This window comes from Vipera ursinii, assembly GCF_947247035.1.
Source record: "Vipera ursinii genome assembly, chromosome: 6".
Classification (NCBI taxonomy): Eukaryota; Metazoa; Chordata; class Lepidosauria; order Squamata; family Viperidae; genus Vipera; species Vipera ursinii.
In genome coordinates, this window is record NC_139515.1 from 61,831,907 (window position 1) to 61,852,294 (window position 20,388).

Below are 20,388 nucleotides of genomic sequence, written 5' to 3' on the forward strand. Positions count from 1 at the left end.
ATTGTTATCAACTAAATAAAAACATCTTTGTTACAGTTATCAATAATTTTTAGCTTATATGTATCCTAATTGCGTTTGTACTTAATCCTTGTATACAATCAATGTCCTGTTATTGCTTTTTTCAGGCTTTAATTTCCCATCAATATTCAAAGTAACACTATTATTTATGATTTCCAAGTATTTTATATTTAGGTGACCAAATGTTTCCCTTATCTCAACTTCTCCCTTTTTCCCTTATCATACTAAAGTCTAATATTCTGGTTACACATCTTATCAGTTTTATTATAATATTGCTCTGTTTTCTAAAAGTTATCTGTTTTCCACCATGTTCGATCATCTAACTGATAGTACTGTATCTCCTAATAAATCAAAACCATTATAGGTGTTGTCTGGGTTAACCAATAATTCAGTAATATACATACATTTTTAGTTTAAGACCTTTCAAAGCAACACCTGTGTAGTGAACAGCAAAGAGACAAGCTGTTTGGCTTGAAAGAGGGGTAAAAGAATCCATCTATGGATTCCTCCCTCAATAGAGGTGGGAGGAATAAGACAGGGCAGTCCTGCTCATTCTGCAGAGGAGATGGCCTGGATTCCTCTCCCATAATCGTGGTCTGATGGCATCAATTATTGAGTCTTCATTGACATATTGAAAGCCATTTTGAGAAGAAACTCCTGAAGTTAGTGTGGCAAGAGTTGGCGCATTCCAATGGCTCTCTGATTCTCTGCCTAACTAATTTTTCTCTGACTGATAAAGTTGCTTGGATGACAATGAAACATTACAAATTAACAAAGTTTGGTCCAGTTGCCATGATTCAACCTTTAGACAACTTTGATTTGGATGATTGAATTTTCGTTGACATACACCAGAGCTAATATATACAATTATGTTTTCACAGAGCATATGGGATTTGTTTAAAGTTATACAGTGAAATCTTGATTTAATAGGCCTCAGTTTAATGGATTTCAAATATGATGAAGACAATTTTAATTCAAACACCCTCATTTAATGATTAATGCTTATTAAATTTGAGGATGTGCTTATTAAAAAAGATGTTACAGCTACAAATAATGCCATTTGCTGTAATGATATAAATTCATGCAAATTATCTAATGGATATTCTGAAATAAAAATAAAATGTTTTATTTTTACGTTGTGGGGACAAAGTGACATGTTTCCATAATCAATATTTGTGAAATGACCATATGTGCCTACATCTTTACCTATACATCAGCCATTTGATAGCTCAAGCTTCATCTTTTTTTCAGCCAAAAAGTTCCAGTGCAAGTTATCATGCTGCAATAGCAGTTTTAACAACTGCTGTTACATGACACTATGATTTGAAGAGACCTACGGATTGGCTAATCTGCTACTATTGATTCGGAATTTGGCCTCTTCAAATTAACCTTGACTCCACCTGCTCTTCTCTTATCAACATAGTTAAAATTCATAGACAATCGCTCTTCCCCCTCTTTCTTGCTGTGGACTACTTGATGAAGGAAATTTTTGTAGCAGAAGTAGCTTTATTTTTTTCATAAGTAAGGGTAGTTATAACATAAATGAAGAGATTATAGTTGTTTATTTTACCTGGAAAAGGTTGAATTTCTGCATTTCTCCCTGGATTATAGTACTGGAAGTATTATTCTTACTGCTGCATTCTTACAATTAGGACTGAAAAAGAAGAGAGACTTTTTCCTATTTTTATGTGAATTTGTGATATTCCATTGCATCTTGCTGTACCTAAGAATCCAAGAAGATGGTACGCTACTTGCCTTTTTTGTTCCAAAGGAAACTCAAAGCCACCCTTTGTCTTTTTCTCCTTATGGTTGTCCTGATACACATTGTGTTGGATTTGGTGCCCTCTGCTGATGATAAGTCCTGCAGGTGTCTATCTAAAGCAACAGGTACCTTGGACCATTTATCACCCGGTTCTATATTAGCAGCTCAGAATAAGCTGAATCTGCGGAATCTTCAGGATTTTAGTAGCAGTAACAGTTCCCTGGAAAAAGGATTTCACTCAACAGAAGTTGAGTCACATGTGGATGGCCTCAACAATGTGGCTCTCCAAGATGCCAACATCAAGCAACAGGAAACCAAAGAAAAACCCAACCAGAAAATCAAATCCAAATTGTCTGCTCTTTTTGATCACCCTCTGTATAAGATCCCAATCCCAAAAGTTGGAAGGAAAGACAAACTATTTGGAACCAAACCAAAGATGAACCTCTTCATAAAAAGTAGTGATGAACGGTGAGAGACCCTCTTTTTCTTCTGGATGACTCCCTCAGTTTGGCATGTTCCTTCTTGGATGAGCTTGTGTCTATTCCTGCCCAGATTCTATTATTAAGTGCATAATATTTTATTTCCCCATTTTGGAAGGGTTTGGATCTCAGTAGATTATGTTGAAAAGAAGCCAGACTAAGATTATGTTATGTAATTTGATTCTGACTCCTCCCTGAGGCATAACCTCCCATGTGATATAGTATCACCTTCTCCTCATTAGTGATTGTAACCAGTTCGAGCAACTTTGTCATAAAGTGAAATGGTTGCTAAGTGGACATGTGACTAAGAGAGAGAGAAAGAGATGGTGGGAAGATCACTGATTGTTGCCCTTTCATTCAGATGAAGTTCTGTCATGCAATCTCCTATCATGACCCATTTTCCTTTTATGCCGTTGTTGAAATAAGAATGCCCACTTATTATGCAAAGAATTGTAATCCTAGCTGAAATGCTCTTATACCACTACTTCCTGTATAACAACGTCAAAGAACAATATATAAAATCAGTACTGCCAGGATCCAGATTCAGAGGGAAGTATTTTCCACAGGTTGCTGTGATCATATTATTATAATTTACCACTGTATATTATGTTGATTTCCAAACATCCCTCTGTATTCAGAATGAACCAACATCCTTGCACGTCTCCTCTCTTTCCAGTTCTTTTCTCTATTATTTCTAATAGACAATTATGATGCTACTTATGATGTATTTGCTTACATCAGGATCTGCTGAGCCTTATCTTTTCACCACACAGCATCATTGCTAAACACAGCAGTGCTATTTGATGTGGAAACCAGAAACTAGAAGAAAAAAGTATATATATTTTTTAAAATAAAGAAATTGTCTTCTGGAAAAACAGCTCCAAACTCCATCCTTCTGTGATATGATTTTGCTCATTTCTATCATTACCCCATCCTTTGTAGCTCTCATCTATTAAATACTATCCACTGACATCCCTAGCTTGGTCTGTACTACCATAGCTACATTCCCTGATGTACATGCCACCCAAAATGACATACAAATGTTTTCTAAAGTATTTCATTTGTTTAATATAAAAAGTATAATCTAAACAAATAAATGACTATAGTATCCTTATAAAATGTCAGTTGCTATAAAAAGGGGGCCACATACAGTATGCTGGCCAGAACTGAGATTCCATCAACCATAGTTATCTATCCAAATATATAGCCACACATGCAAATGCGCACAATTTTCTCTTCTACAGTAGAAACTATGGGATGTGGCTGCACTATATAAACCAGATACTGGTTTAAGGCTGGTTGTAATAGAAAATGAGATCAGAAAGCTAGGCCATGCAACTAGGTTTTAAAATGAGCCATCACCCCAATTCTAATGTTTAGACCCTTCATTCTATGTTATTACTATGGCTGGTTGCAGTCAGCCAGATGTTTAGCCTGGATCTGGCATTTTTGTCTATCTATCTATCAAGGCTTTCGCTAGAACCTGGAATAGGCAATTTTTATTGTTTAATAATATTGAAGTATCATTACTTGATGTAAACTGTTCTAAGCAAAACTGCCTTTTGCAATTGACTGATGATGATTTGATCAATGCCAATGTTGTTTGAGTGGTTCTCCAGATGTTTTGGATTTGTATCCAAGGCACCTATTACTGTTGGTATTGTTTTTGCTTTCATTTGCCACAGTTTTTCTATTATTTGCATGTCTTTATATTTTGCGATTTTTGTATACTTCTTTCTCTTCTCTTCTCCCAAAGATGCTTTCTTGTTTTTCTTTGAAGACGTTTCGCTTCTCATCCAAGAAGCTTCTTTACCTCTTTCTTTCTCTTCTGTTCTGCTGTCTCCAGATGTTGTTCTGGGAAAGATAAGAGGAAGACATATTAGGAATGTTCACTACTTGAATTATTTATAAAAATAATCAAGACAGGAAACAAACAAGCGCTTGTCTATTTGAATTCTAAGTCCCAGAGTACGTTAGCGTCTTTATGTTCTATTGCTTCGTCTATGTTGTTCTTGTTCTTGTTGTTCCATTGGTTCTTCCTTGGAGGCAAGTTGCCTTCCAGACAAAATACTTGCTTGCAGGCCACATCTCTTATGCAGACTTTGTTGTCTTTCTTACCCACAGTTGCTAAGTCTGGAGTATTACGTGTCAGCTTTAATTATTATTGTTATTTATGTGTCAGCTCTAATTATTATTGTTATTTGTTCAAAAATGTGAAATCACAGCTGCCAGTTCTTTAGCTGCTGTTGGCCTTCATATGCATTGAGTTATTCCTAAAAACCTAGGCTGTCATAATGTTGTGGGGGGGGGGTATTACTTCTCGATAATTCAGGATATGTTGATATCTTTAAACTGCAGCTTTGCTTTGCTTGTAACTCAGTGTGTATATTCAGTATTCATATATAGGATGTAATAATGACTTAACAGAATGCTTGATTTTGTGTGCTGGATCTGCAGAATCAGAAACAACAATGCAGAAGGTCTTCAGAACCACAGTGCTCACCCTGCTTGGCTCAGTTTTTACGCTGGAATCAATCGCTATGAACTGTATGCCCGCCATGATCCCTCTCGCCATGACTTGATGGAGGATTTGGCCAAACAGAAAATTATCAGTTCAGGTACTACTAGCATTTCAGATGCTCCATCTAACTCATTGTTTCCTCATCCTGTTTTCTCTTTTCAAGTGTTTGTTTTTCTAGTGTTTCCTTTCTTTAGTTCAGTATAAACCCAGTTAAACCATCCACAGAGAAGACTGCTAGAACAGGGAGTAGTACTAACCAACCAAGATAGGGACTATCTTTTTGTAGCCTACAGCCACACTTTTTATTAACAAATTTTGCCTGAAATCCAAGGGTACAGAGTAATGACATCTTGAACAGATTAGATTTCCCTGTTTGTTTTACTGGATGTTTTATTTACATGTGTTAAACCAACCTGACATCTTCTCCCCTCCTCCTCCACCTGCTGGGAAAATGAACTCTTTGTGTCTGGCAGTTTGTTTCTGGGCTATTTGATTTGCAAAAGTGAACTTTGGGAGCCAGATAAGCTCATTAATTACATCCCCCATGCCAGGAGTTTGCCAAGATCTTCAGTGCAAACAAAGACAGCCAGGTTTCTCTCTTGGTTATTTTTAATATTTTTTTTTATTTAAATACACACATGCCACTGGCAGATACATGACAGCAGAGTTAAACAGCTTGATAGCTATAGCGACTATTTAACATGTGGAAAAGCATATTATAATATATAGTATACATACATACTCTGTATTCTGTTATAATAATTCTAACAGAAAAATACTGAAAGTTGGAGATTGGGGAAATAATAATTTGATTTTGAATCTAAAATGCATAAAAAACCTGAAGCTAATGAAAAACACTTGTATTAAATAATTACTGGATGTTATAACTATAAGAGGACCTAGCACAATAGGTGGTCAGATCAAAAATTAAATTTAGGGGTCAATTATTATTAAATTACTGCAGAACCACATACAGAGGATAAGCAGTCTCTAAGTGGTAATAAAACCACCACAGCAATTGGTCACAAAACCCAGTTTGGCAGACATCATATTTAGGATGAAATTTGATATGAAACAGTAAAAGTGTGAGAAAGAAGTTTACCTTGTACCATGTAGGATCAGTATTTTTATTCAACAAACACTTTTCAAGGATGTATCCTTCTTTTTGAATGAATAAGATAAATGGATCATTTTACTCTCTTCTATAAAATGAAAATATCGCAATCTGAATCTCTTCATGAGCTCTAATGCTTGTTAATGTCATTTCAGTCCAGAAGCCTGGAGGAACTCAACTGAAGCTTATCATGACTTTTCCCAATCATGGCCAAGCTCTCTTCAAACCTATGAAGTAAGGCATCTTGATTCATTAATTGTGATCTCCTCCAAAATGGTTTGTTTGGATATGATGAGAGTGCAATTCCAAAGTTTGTTAGCTGAAAATTTGGGAATTTCAGTCTGAGTTTTCTTTATTAATATTCTGAGTTCTCTGAGTTCTCTTTATTAATATTCTGACCCTAAGCATTTTTTTATGCATTGCACCGATCCTTGATGGGTTTACATTAAACCTGCACTTTGTAAATTAATTGGCAGCTAAAGCATCTTTGAATAGCAACCTGATAAGGTAATCCTGGCCTTGGCATCTGTATCCCAAGTGAAAAAGAAGTTTGTACCATTGGCTGTATTTCTAAACACACTATGCAATAATTCTGTCAGAAGCAACTTAACTGTAAGCATCAAAATATAAAAGTCAAGTACATCTTCTGCTGACTACAAGGGTGCCTCCATATTGATTTCTTGGCAAAAGGGGATAAAACTAAATAATACATGTACCCCTTTGCTGGGACAGTCTGTTTCTATATTCCATATAGTATATTTTATAAGGCTGGCATTGAAACAGAAATGGATTGACTTGCTCTGTATTTCTTATGGGGTTTCATCTGCAGAAAAAAGGTCACGGCCACAGAAATAATAAAATTAGACAGAAATAGTATAATAAATCATCATCATGTGCAAATCTGATTACAAGTTAAAGACAGAATTTAAGTGTTCTTTCAAAAATGGGCAGGTTCTCATTGTATTGGGAACATAGGAAAATAGCTCAAAATACTAGCAGGCAGTGCCATATTTTAATTAGAATTAGAACCAAAAAATATTCAAAGCTCCAGACAAAAAAAAAAACATTCACAACCCTTTAAAGCATGTTGTAATTCCTGTATCCTAGCAAAACAACAGCAATCTTGCACTTCTGTTCCCTATCAATATCCCTGCTTTCCCCAACTTAGTGCCTTATTCATGAGTGTTCAGATTGATTGCACTAAATATTTAATAGAAATATCCTTAAAATTGCTCTGAAATTTTATACCACAAGATGGTTACATATGGCGCTGTAACAGTAAAAAATAGTTATCGTTATTACCACCCTAGCGCAGTTGTAGCTACTGCAGCCCTCATCAACAGTCCGGTTTTGATGGAGATGTGCGACCTCTGCTGGTGAAAGGTTTAAATTGAAGCTCTTAGTGTTTTTCAAACTGGAATTCAGAATCCCAACACTTCCCATTCGGAAATAATGGACATTGTAATCCAAACATTCCTGGAAAGGTCTGAACTGAGAAAAATACTTTAAAGTGATAAAATTGAACAGCGTCAATTGGATGCTAGTTTGTTTGAACAGATTCAGCTGAAAGACTGTAAGAACTTTGCACATTCTTATCTCATATGCACAATGATCTCCCAGGTGAAAGGAGATACGGCTTTGACTTCAGCCACAAGACACCTATTTTCCTGACAATTTCTATATGAGCATCTGCCAAATGTTGACATCTTCCCAGAATTCTCAGTAATGCCAAACTATCGGGGAATTCTGAGAGCTGGATGAAGTACATTTTAGGGAAACTTGTTTCTGATAATCCCATTCTACTCTTCTCTCTGCCTTCCTAGGCAAACCCGAGACCAGGAGACTTCAGCAGACTTCTTTTACTTTTCAGACTTTGAGCGGCACAATGCAGAAATAGCAGCTTTCCACTTGGACAGGTAAGTTCAGTCTAATTCTCTTGTTCAAAATACATCTATGCTTTGTTTTCAGGAGGTGTTAGTAAAAAAAAATAGTAGAATATACTCTTTGTCTGTAGATAGACTCGGCTTTTGGCATTTTCTGTTACAGAATAATCCCAGTAGTACAGGGAAATAACTCTACTTAGATTCTTTCGAGCTGTTGTTAACAGAGTAGATAAGGCTGAGCTAGTAGACGACAACTTCCTGCCCTGAATGTGAGCAGAAAGAATGGTGAGATATACATCATAATAAAAATAACAATATAACCAGCCTGATGCTTTAAAATGCTGCAGTTTGAGAAGACACCTGAAAATAACATGGACAGCACTGAACAAATGAAGCAAGTGTTCTCACTCAAGGATCAAATGACCAGATTCAAATTATCTTACTTTGGATATATTATGTGAAAAACTGGATCTCTGGAGAAGGGTCTAATTCTGGAAAAGTGAAAGGAAAGAGGAGGAGAAGAAGGTGATAGCAGCAAGGTGGTGGATTCAGTTACAATGGCAATGACTGCTGTTATGTACTGGACTCACGTGGGTTGCTGGAGCAGCTAATGGCTCTCCAGCAACCCAGACTTTTAGTCTCCTGTGCTGCAATTGGCTATCTCCAGGTGGCAATGGTTGTTTCAAACCTATTGGCTGCCGCCTAGGGGCTAGACTATATATTGCGGCTAGTTGCAGACAATTCCCCAGTACAGTTCCAGCACGAAATAAACAATGAGTTATCCTGAACTCAGCTTTGTGTCTTCATTCCTGCACCAAAGAACCCGCTATTTAACAACTGCAATGTTGAAAAACTTGGAAGACTAGATTAGGACAGATCATGGAGAAAATCTATGTGATTGCTAGGAGCTGAAAATGACTTAAAGGCACATAATCAATCAAAATAGTGATTTCAGCTGATATGAGATCCAGGCATATAACAAGTTATAGAACAGGATTCTATAATCTATAACCTTTTAGATTTTGTGGGGAAATAAATCTGAATACAGAATTAAAATGTTTACTTAAAGGAAACAGGAATCCTAGAACTTCTAGAAGGCCACAAGTTTTCATCATTTGATTTAGTATGTTGAGACCACGACAAAGTTATTAGTAGCCGTTCTGAAACTCTATCTCTGCTTGGGGTATCCAGGATTCTGGTTATGACAGAACCTGACTAAGTATTTCATGTTTATATGAGGCCTGACCATTTTAAAGCTTAGCCATCACAGATTAGACATCAGTAAAAACTATCCTTGAGGGGTACAGTCCAACATCCAGCAAGATTTACCACACCTTTGCCCTGGTTCTAACTAAGCAGCTGGGAAGCCCCAATTAAATTTCAGAGCAACGGAGCATCATGAGAAATTTAGGTAAGGTTTCTAATTCATTCAGAGCATTGCGGTTACAATCCAAGCCTCACAAGGTAAGAGGCAATCCATCAAGGAATCCTTCACCAAGAGTTGCATAAAGGGGCAGAAGGTGATTCAAGATACCTTCAATACACCCAGTCCATAGCAGTTTGCTAAGCTAGAAGGCAAACCTCAGGTCAAGCCCTGAGGCCCACATCATAATGTGATAGCTAATGCAACTATTAGAAAAAAGTTAATTGATATTGTTTGATTGTTGGCTTTATGATATTAATAGTGTATAGGCTAAGCTATCTGTTCTTTATTCAAACTTTTCTGCTGTATTTGCCTTTTCCATGCAGGATCCTGGACTTTAGAAGAATTCCCCCAGTTTCTGGACGGTTGGTGAACATAAGCAACGAAATCCGTGACATTACAACAGATAAGAAACTGTTTAAAACGTTTTTCATCTCCCCAGGTGCGTATCTCCTTGTCCCATTCTTGACACCAACTTTGGAAACAATGAATGATTGTGTCTTTGAATTTACGGAGATAATTGTATAAATCTTTCCCAATAAACTGGCCTCTAGATTTAGTGTGGCGCCTACAATTCCTGGCTAGCTTCACTACTGCATTGTAATAAACACAACAGGTTAGAGAAGGCAAAGACAGATTAACTCTGACAGGAATTTAAACTATTCCCTTCTCTCTTCAAATCTGTAAGGCAGGTGGTGGCATGATCTATCATAGAAAAAATGTTTCTGTATTGCAGTTCCCTAACTTTTGCTTCCCTCCATTTTGCCTGGATCAACCAGCTGGCAACATCTGTTTCTTTGGCGAGTGCTCCTACTATTGCTCTACTGAACATGCTTTGTGTGGCAAACCTGACCAGCTTGAGGGATCCATGGCAGCCTTGTTGCCTGACAAAGAGGTAGCTGAACGCCAGTCTTGGCGGAGTCCCTGGAGGCGTTCCTATTCCAAGACCAAGAAAGCTGAGTGAGTATCCAAAAGGAGAAAAGAAAAGCCAGAATAGTTTTTTTAAAAAAGATTTAATAGGCAAAAAGAAAATTCTAGAGTGGAGACAAATGAGATGGTTGGAGAAATAGGACAGTCAAAGAAAGGAGAAAGTGAGGCATGTAGTCTAAACATAAGGGAATCTATACAAACCATGAAGGTATACCCATCAGCCCATCATTTTGGATATCACTATTTTACCTCCTCTTATTTGTTTTGCACCTGTTTTACTGTTTTTATTCCCCTTGCTTTTATGCTCACATAGGCCCACAAGAGAAGTCTGGTAAGAGAACAAAGAACACCAAACCTGCAGAATAGTCAGTGGCTCCTTCATCACTAGTGATTTGGAGAACCTGATTCTGTTTAAAAAAGATTAGTATGGGCCTCAAGTAACTAATGGAAATAGCTTTTTATATTTTTTTCTAGATATAAATATATTGAGCTTCGGATGAAAAAAGTTTCAGAAATCTAAAATAAAAAAATGTAAACATATAACCGTGACAGAAGATGGATATCAACAGAAAGATATATTCTCCCATTTACCATAGTATGAATAAATTCTGATTTGTCACCTGTCTGACACTGTCTTCTGGAAATGAAGAAGAGGAAATTAATATCTTAAGAGGTTAAGATATACTGCTTCATACCTCTGGAAAAGACTCATGTCACAAAAATACATTATGTTTCAGGGAAAGCATGCCACTTTCTCTATTTCTGTTGCTTTTCCTAAGGTCCCAGGATCAAGGTTCACCCTATAAGCAGTGAGAAGTGCCAGCACATTTTCATTGCTTTGAAAAGGGAGTAGAATTTTATTGTACGACTCATTCTAATGGTAATTTTACTGGCAAAAAGAGAAAAAGATGCTTCAGAGATTTCTGATTTGTGTGTCATCACTTAATATGCATATCTGCATGAGTGAAAAAAGAGAGAAGACTCATTTGCAGCTCAGCCCACACAGCAAAGTATTTTGGCCTTTGCTTAAGTAACTGCAGCATCATGCAAACAAGCTCAAAAGAATCTCTGCACCCATACAACATACATTTGCAAAATGACAAAATGGATAAAGTGACATGAGGAAGGAGTTCAACCAAAGCTGCTTCTTTTTTCCAATATGAGATGTATTGTATTATTGCTGTTAAGACTTCATGTACTACTGTTTACCAATACACCTCAGCAGTTTAAAACAGAAAGACAAAAATGAAATTAAAATGAAGAATAACTTAATTATATTTGAAAACACACCGTAGATATTTTATGTTGGTAAATATTCTTAAATGCCACTGGAAAGTGTAGAACAGTGGTGGTTTAGAATTCTAACAGGGGGAAAGAAAACTGGATACATGGATAGAATACTAAAAATGAACTACTGTAAATGACCATCCATTAGAAAGAAGCCTGTCCAAAGCAATGAATTTTTAAGGCCTTTTGGAACAGAGACATTAGCAGATACGTTTAGCAGAAAAGTTTAGAGATAATATTTCACAATGGCTGACTTTTCCCAGGTGGGAACTGAATGAAAATTACTGTGCTCAGGTCCGAAAGACACCACCCTATGACAACACAGCCCGACTTCTCAGTCTCATTGATATGACCATGCTTGATTTTCTCATGGGTGAGTATGTTAATGAATTTATACTGGGGACAAGAAACCTGGATCAGTGGTAGCGAAAGGCAGGAGCAGAAGGCCCCAGATCATGCCTCTGATTCAGTCTCTGTCTGGCATTTCCACTGCAGATGTTTCAGCTCAGCTTGCAGGAGGGAGACTGGGATGCTAGAGTTTCTTAGCCATAAGACCCACTGCATCTTACAAAACAAAGGATCTCTCTCTATATAAAACTGGCTGCCCACCAGCTTCTCTAGAATAGGCTTTCACTGGCAATACATGGTGCTGAAATTCACAAGAAAACAATTGCTCCTTTAACCTTTCTCAGAGTCCCTTGTTTTGGCCTGTTTTTTGTTTTTAGCAGTGCAGTGCCTTACTATTCCATAAGGCAGGGGTGTCAAACTCAATTTCATTGAGGGCCGCATCAGCATTGCAGTTGCCCTCAGGGGGCCGGGTGGGTATGGCCAGGGTGGGCGTGGCCTACTGGGTGGGCATGGCTAGAGTGCGTATGGCCTACTGGGTGGGCGTGGCCTACTGGGTGGGCATGGCTAGAGTGGGTGTGGCCTACTGGGTGGGCGTGGCCAGTTCTACATCGTTCGCATCAAGGGTGCCTATGGGGGCCTGGGCAGGAGTGGGACAGATCTGAGGGTCTCTGGCAGAAGGAGGGTCTCTGGGCCAGGGCCAAGGCAGTGGGGGCTGTTCCCTCACTGTTTCCAGGATGGCTTCGCGGGCCACATGAAACCACTTCGCGGGCCGGGCCTTGTGTTTGACATGTCTGCCATAAGGGGATATTCTTTTTCTCAGTTGTTTATCCCATTTCAGAAGAACTAAATTCACGCCAGTTAAAACTTGTCACAATAAGGAATTTAGAAGCCTGCATCTTAAATAAATTTCTGAATAATTTCAGAAAGTACACTGAAGGGCCTTATATTCACCTTTTACCAAAGCCTACTGTTGGCCAATTTAGACCTGTTCTGTCCAACCAATTGCCAATGGCTCTGCCGGTTTGATAAATTGTCCATGTTATATAGCACAAAAGTGTAACTTATTCTTGCTCTTTTCCTCAGCTTCAGATTAACTTGCAAAGTCTCACCTTTCAGACTTACACAGAAGCAAAACTTAAACCTTCGTTGATTGTTTTCAGGATTCATGTAAGAAAATTCAGATAAAACGTGGCTAGCTAAAAACTCCCGTATTCAAAATACTGCTCAACATGCAATGTTTATTTTATGGTTTATAATAGCAAACATGTTTCACTATACCCTCTAGTGGAAGCACTGCATATTTTCATATTCATATTCTATATCCCATATTTTAACAATTGAAATATACAGTATAAGCATTTAGACCATGGGTATCAAACTCACTACGTCACGTGGCCTGTCGCGACATATTGAGAGTTTTCTCACATTGCTGGAGCTGGGATGGGCACAGCCTCCGGATGATGCAATCAGCCCACGGGCCGGCAGTTTGACAGCCCTGATTTAGAAGATTGGCTACCCCATCTATTCCCATTTTTTGCTCCAAAAATGCAGCTGCTTATTATGTATTGTCATTACAATGTTTAACTGACCAATCAGACTAACCTATTTGATTAGCGAGCAGCAGAAGCACAAACATAGCATCTTAAAAGATAATCTAATCTATTCAAATACTGATAATCTACCTTGGTGATGTTCCTTAGTTAGAGGCTTAGAAAAAAAGGTTTATTTGAATACACATACACATTCACTCTCCCACCCTATAAATCAGGTTATATACTACATGACCTTTGGCTTTGAAAATCCATATTCTTTATATCTTGCAGAATAAAGTATATTTGCTGAAAGCACATTATTTTTTGTAGATAGGTGGACTCCATCATGCACTTAGTTTATATATTATTAAATACAGACATTGTGTTTTGCCATCATAGCTTATAATTTTAAGTGTGAAAAGATAAAATTAAATTAAACATCCTACCCAATTTTGGGATGTGGTTCTTAGCATCTGCTCAAAGCCTAGCATACAGAAGCTGTAGCATCCTGTTCTAGCATTTATTTGCTGGCTATGTCCAAGTTAGGCTTGAAATTGTATCTTGGGCTCCAATTCATTAAGCAAAATATATGTTGTATTTTGTTGTACCTACTGGTGACTTATAGAAGAAATCACACCTATTCCTGTGTTTACATGGTAGCTATGTAGACTCAGACAAATACACTGATAGTGGCAGAAGAGCAGTGTATGTGTGTATTCCAATATTATATATTCTAATGGCCACCTCAGAAACGGGTCACTCTCAAGACAATTCTCTGTGTGAACAGATTCATTTCAGAAACAGAACTGAGTGATAGTTGGCATCCATATTTTCCAAAGAACAAATGTACTGTATACTTTTGGCCTTATAGTTCAGGTATGGACAAATTTTGGTGACACATTTTCTTTCAGTGCTTTTTCTTTATCTGCAGGAAATATGGACAGGCATCACTATGAGACATTTGAAAAGTTTGGTAACCACACTTTTTATCTTCACCTGGACAATGGCAGAGGGTGAGAAAGTGCTGCTATCTTCTTAAGGGCGGGCAAGAGATTTTGGAAGGCTTTTGAACTCTGACGTATAATGATCTGCATCTTTGAAAACATGGCTAACCTCAGCCCAACCTTCCCCAAGGTTATCTCAGTACATTCTTCAGATGTATGGGGGAACTGTAGCTCCAACACATTTTGGAAAGTCCCAGATTGGGAAAAAAAAACCCTATTCTGTCCTGTACTGCACTAATCCAAAATAAACCACCACCCCCATTGTGGGATAGTCTTTGAAAGCAAGAGTTTACAAGTTAAGGATTTCGAACAAGGAAGAGCTAGTTGCAATGTACTCTTGTGCTAGAATCCAGTGAACTAGTCTCTGCAGTCCCAGCACTTGGCAAATATTATTTGAATGCAAGGAATACTTATCTACTGGCTCTATTTACGTATGATAAGGAGCATTATAATTTAAGACTATAGTGATAATACTATACTAAAATTTAACAGTATGATAATGTTATATAAAATGTCACACTACAAGCAGTATGATTAGAATAATTCCTACCAACTTTATCATGTTTTGCCTCTGGATAATTCCGTTCTTCTTAGTAATACAATAAGATAGCTACATTATCCAGCTGTGCCTTATTTTCACATTTTATTTCAGTGGCAGCATTTGAAATGTGTACAATAATCCCTTGAGATGAGCCCATGTCAAATACTGATTAGTCTGTTGGGCTAGACTGGGAAATCCAGATCCAAGTTCTCAAGTAACAGGATTATTCAGTTTTAGTCCAGCATACCTCAGTATTGTTGTGGGGATAAAATTAAAGGACAGAATGCAGTTTTATGCTACCTTCTCTCTTGTGAAAAACAGGGAAATTGTAATGGATCAGTCCTCCCCCAAATTATGCCCTAATCTGTTATTTTTGTCCTTGTTTTCAGGTTTGGGAGACATTCTCATGATGAACTGTCTATTCTGACTCCTCTTCGGCAGTGCTGCATGTAAGGACAACTTTTTACCCCTCAAAATTTGCCCTTGCCAGGGTAATACAGTATGATTTAGGATAGTTTAAGAAAGGTCAAGTTTTCTGCAATGAAAAACTGATCTTGCTCATAAATGAGATTGTCAAGGTGCCCTCTCAAAAATGCTGTGTTTGTAGTAGGAGGACACCAAACATCCAAATCCTCCTCTGTTTAGTTTGTTCAGGAGAATAGGAGAGATTGTACGGTGGGAGCTGGCTTGATTTCTGTTGAACGGTTTCTCACCACTAGTCCACTACTGCCAAGACTGTTCAAACTTCTTTATTTAATTATGAGATTTATTTGCCACCCATCTCAACAATTTGGATACTGTTTACATAACAAAAGGCATGCCCATTAATTGTATTTAGTACTCAACTGACTATCATACTATGGCCCTGGTGGCCTAATTCAGTCTTTCTCAAAAAGAATGTCCTCAAGAGACATTGGGCTATAACCTCCTTAATTTTCACCCAACATGACAATCATATTTAGAAAATACTAAATCTAATTAATCTCAAATTGTAGGTTAAAAAAGAAAATTATCAGAGGTTGGAATATCCAATAGTACAGAGGATGTGACATTTGTGTATTTACTTCTGAGTGAACCTCAAATCCTCTTATAAAAGCTGAAGATTAATATATCTAAAGAGCTGCATATTGGGCAATGTGACTTAATGTGACTCTGAGTAGATTAATTTTGAAAGTCAAGTTTTTGTCTTTTACCCAGTTCTGTAGTTCCATGAACCAGCTCTCTTTCCAATTCTGAAGTATGAATTATCTGAGGCTGATGGCAGGTGCCAATTGACACATTTGGACGTAGGGCAATTCAGAATGCAAAGGAGCATGTAACCATGTTTCTGGGAGAAATCTGTTAAAATGCACATGCTCTGGGTAGAAAAATGCTTGCCAAACTACTTCCACTCTAGATCTACAGGAGGATGCATTTGTTTGTAATCTGAACCAGGGAACCTTTTGTAAACAGCACCAAATTAAGGTTGATTCAGCTGGGTCATAATAAGGAATGGATTTTTCCCACATACCTAGAGCAGAAAATTATTATCAAGCTTAGCAATCAGTGCAGAAATGACATTACTTTACTGAATTCCATAATAGTTATAAATATTTTTCACCTTGATAGTTTTAAGTCTTCTCATTACTGCCCTGATTCATACTGGTATTTCAGATCCATATATATTTATTTTAATTGAATTGAATTGATAGAAATACTAAATATGATATTTTCTCTCTTCTATACATATTCTCTTTTCCTTGTTGTTACTGTCTCCAGTATTAAAAAGTCAACTTTCCTGCGGCTGCAACTGCTTGCTACTGAGCCTTATCGCTTAAGTGACATCATGCGTGAATCATTAGCCTCAGATCCCCTGTCTCCAGTTTTATCAGAGGCTCATCTAGAAGCACTGGATCGGCGACTCAAAAAGATATTGGCTATGGTAGAAAACTGCAAGAAGGCAGATGGACATAAAGAAGTAATAGTTGATGACTTAAAAGGAAAGCAGTATTTTTAGTTTAGAGTAGCTAGAGAAGTGATAGTGATCTTACCTACGGTAGACACACAATATCCCCAACCTGCTATTTGTTTACTCATGAAGAAATTATTTCAGATCTACCATTGCTATTTATTGAGGATTTATAGTTCCTTCAGTTTATAGTTCCTTCAGGATTTATAGTTCCTTCAGTTCCAATATGGTACTGTGAAGTTTGTCCACTGCCAGAGTAGGCCCTTTGTTCATTTATAAGGTCTAGATGACTTATTGCCTTAACAATCATGCATAGCACTTGACCTAATTTCAAAGTCTTGTGTAAGAGATCAATTCAGATTATGATGTCAACTTTCAATCAATTCCTCCAGACTGCCACTTGAGAAAGGAAAGAATATCCAGAGTAAAAAGGGATTGGAGGCTTGGGAGAGTTCAGTGTCTCTTATGACACTAGTTCCTTGAAGTTGCTCAGGAGGTTGCCTCTGCAGCTCTTGATAGGAAAAATGCTATCTACTTCTGACAACTTCTAGTCAATATTACTTACTAAGGCCTCAGGCACCAAGTTTTCTATCATATGGTCTTTATAGAAAGGGCAAGATGTGAATGTGGAATCTTCTGCGTGCAAAACATATGTTTAGTTGAATAATTAGTTCAATGTATTATGCAGATAATGCTTCAGATAATGACCAACCAAATGGGAATATATTTATTCTGTACAGTACATAAACTGTTGTAGTGGAGCATAACAAGTTGATAATGAGCCATCCAACCTTTATTATTGACCCTGACTAGCAGTAGCTCACTGGTGGTTTTTTTTCCAAGTCCTTCTTGGTGATGCCAAGAATAAAATGTTAGATCTTTCATATATAAAGCGAAAATGCTTTATATGATATGTGAAGTCTATCCATAGAGGGGAATGAGTAGACTCAGGAAAGGCTCTTATTGGGCAGGTATCTCCAGATATTCTTGTACAACACCTGCTAGCAACATACAGAAGCACCAGTCAATCACACATCTAATGAAGGTTGCTGTTTAAAAACATATTGACAGACACAGGTTGCTTACTCCTGTCCTTGGATAGGTGAATTCAAAGAAAAGCATCCATACACAGTTACATGAATGATTTAACATGGCTGCCCATAAATTGGTTTTATGGTCTTTTTGGTGGAAATTTTGTTTAAAGCAATTGAAGAAGTACTATTATAGCTACAGTTTGAGACTAGTCAATAGCTGTATGACAAATTTATTGGGAATTTCAGGTACAAGTGTTTTTATTTCTCTAAGAATATAACAAATGAATGAATAACAAATTGTTTTAATGATATTTTAGGTCTTTAAAGGAGTTAAGAAGCCAAGGGCATATTTTCTGCTGAAAATAACAATGAAATGTGTTACGGTTTATTCAGGGCAATGTGTTCACTTCAAAAAGATTGTATCGTGTTTATTAATTGTGCCTCAGTGTTCATACGTATCTTTTTCAAGTTTTTCACAGTAACAGATTTTCTAGATCCTGTTAAATAAGAGTGTAAGATGAAAATAAATATCCAGGATATGATATAAATATGTTTAATTTCTATATTAGCCACACCTATGTAGTGCAACAGGCAATTTTCATCTTAAATTGAAAATTAATCTTCAGTACAGGGTCATCCTCAGGTTTGGCCTATTGAGGCCAAGTGGTAGTACATCTGGAAAAAAAGCCAAAAATTGACAAATCTCCTCCGATTTGATGTATATTCATTGTGCACATGAGTGCCAAAGAATCGAGGCCTTTGAACTATGGTGCTGGAGAAGACTCCTGCGAGTCCCCTGGACTGCAAGGCGATCAAAGTCCTAGAGATCAACCCTGACTGCTTTTTAGAAGGCCAGATCCTGAAGTTGAAACTCAAATACTTTGGCCACCTAATGAGAAGGAAGGACTCACTGGAGAAGAGCCTAATGCTGGGAAAGATTGAGGTGCAATAGAAGAAGGGGACAACAGAGAATGAGGTGGCTGGATAGAGTCACTGAAGCAGTAGGCGTGAGCTTAAATAGAGGACAGGAGGGCCTGGAGGAATGTTGTCCATGGGGTTGCAATGGGTCGGACACAACTTCGCAACTAACAACAACAACAACAACAACATTGTGCACAAATATATTGATATGGCTATAGCTCTTAGTCTTATGCAGTTAGGAGTCATGCTGGCATAAACTCTGCTTTTCCTTCACAGATGATCCCTATTCTGCCACAGCGATACACCTGCTGAACGATGCTGTTCTTATATACTTATTGTGGGCTACCCAAGGGAAAGGGATTGGCCGATTTACCAATTTTGTTGTCAAAAAGTACCAACTGCAGATGGGAAAACCATCTCTCCCTAAGTGGGATGAATTTAGGTGAATGCTTACAGCAAGTTTTACCTACCCACAATGTTGCTTAGCTAAAAAGTTCCAGGAGCCAAGGCGAACCACAAGATGATGCAGAAGGCAGGTTCCCCACTACTCCTTAGCACAGTTAAGCACAAGGAGGAGCCTTGTAAGTCATTCAACTTTTCCTCCAGCCTAAGCCTAAACAGCCATGGAGGGCAGTACCCAGCGCGGGGAGGACACGCCCTCAGCAAGTCTAAGAACATCATCACACCCCAGTACAAAAGTCAGTAAACCTGTCACATCACAACACCAAGTGTTTGCGGGCAAGAACGACCTACGACCCTGACCTACGCTCATTCCGCCGGGACCTGAAGACCTGGCTCTTTGAGCTCTCTGACCCAGGCTGAGAATTTTAACTGGGGTTTTATTTTCAGGGATAATTTAATCTTTTAATTCTCTTTTAACTTTGTATTTTATATTGATATGATTTTAAAATGCCCTGTAAACCGCCCTGAGTCCTTCGGGAAAGGGCGGTATATAAATCTAATAAAATCTAAATCTAAATGTAAAATGCTGCCTCATGTACGGGCGAGATTTCACTCACACACACACACACGCACACGCACACGCACACACAGACACACAGACACACAGACACACACGAATGTCTCAGCACGTTCCTGCAATGCTTGAAACTAACGCGGAAAACCCTCTTCATGTACACCCAACACCCACTGCACCCGCATGCCGAGCAACTCCTCCCAAAGTGGGAACGAGCGCCCCGCCTTCCGGCCTTTCTTCCTATTCCAGGGGTCTTCAAACTTGGCCCTTTTATGACTTGTGGACTTCAACTCCCAGAATTCCTCAGCCAGCTTTGCTGGCTGAGGAATTCTGGGAGTTGAAGTCCACAAGTCATAAAAGGGCCAAGTTTGAAGACCCCTGTCCTATTCTATGCCACGCCTAACCGGGGGGGGGGGAGGGCGGAGCCAGCCCTGCTGCAGTTTATACCGCCCCGGAGCTTTTTCTTCTTGCGCAATCCGGCAACTGACTCCACAAACCGAACTGGAAGGGCGGGCAAAAAAGGACAAGGCGACCAACCGAGAGCGTTTCTTGTTCAAACCAGCCAATAGGCGGAGGGCATGGCGGAAGACTGACAACCCGAGTCAGGTGCGGCTCCTGCCAATAAGCTCGCGCTGGTTGAGGTTTGACAGGCGCACGCACCGAAGAA

At 38.3% G+C, this 20,388-nt stretch overlaps 1 protein-coding gene across 1 annotated transcript; it reads left to right on the forward strand.

Annotated features, from left to right (window-relative positions):
- Positions 1 to 1,757: 1,757 nt before the first annotated feature.
- LOC310641992 (extracellular serine/threonine protein kinase FAM20C-like) lies at positions 1,758 to 16,838 on the forward strand (the record flags this gene model as incomplete). Its single annotated transcript, XM_083365369.1, has 10 exons — positions 1,758 to 2,248; positions 4,717 to 4,877; positions 6,050 to 6,128; positions 7,718 to 7,810; positions 9,527 to 9,642; positions 9,980 to 10,160; positions 11,681 to 11,790; positions 14,229 to 14,310; positions 15,232 to 15,291; positions 16,601 to 16,838. 10 exons carry the CDS (start codon positions 1,758 to 1,760, stop codon positions 16,836 to 16,838), a joined length of 1,611 nt encoding a protein of 536 aa, XP_083221495.1.
- Between the last annotated feature and the right edge of the window lie 3,550 nt (positions 16,839 to 20,388).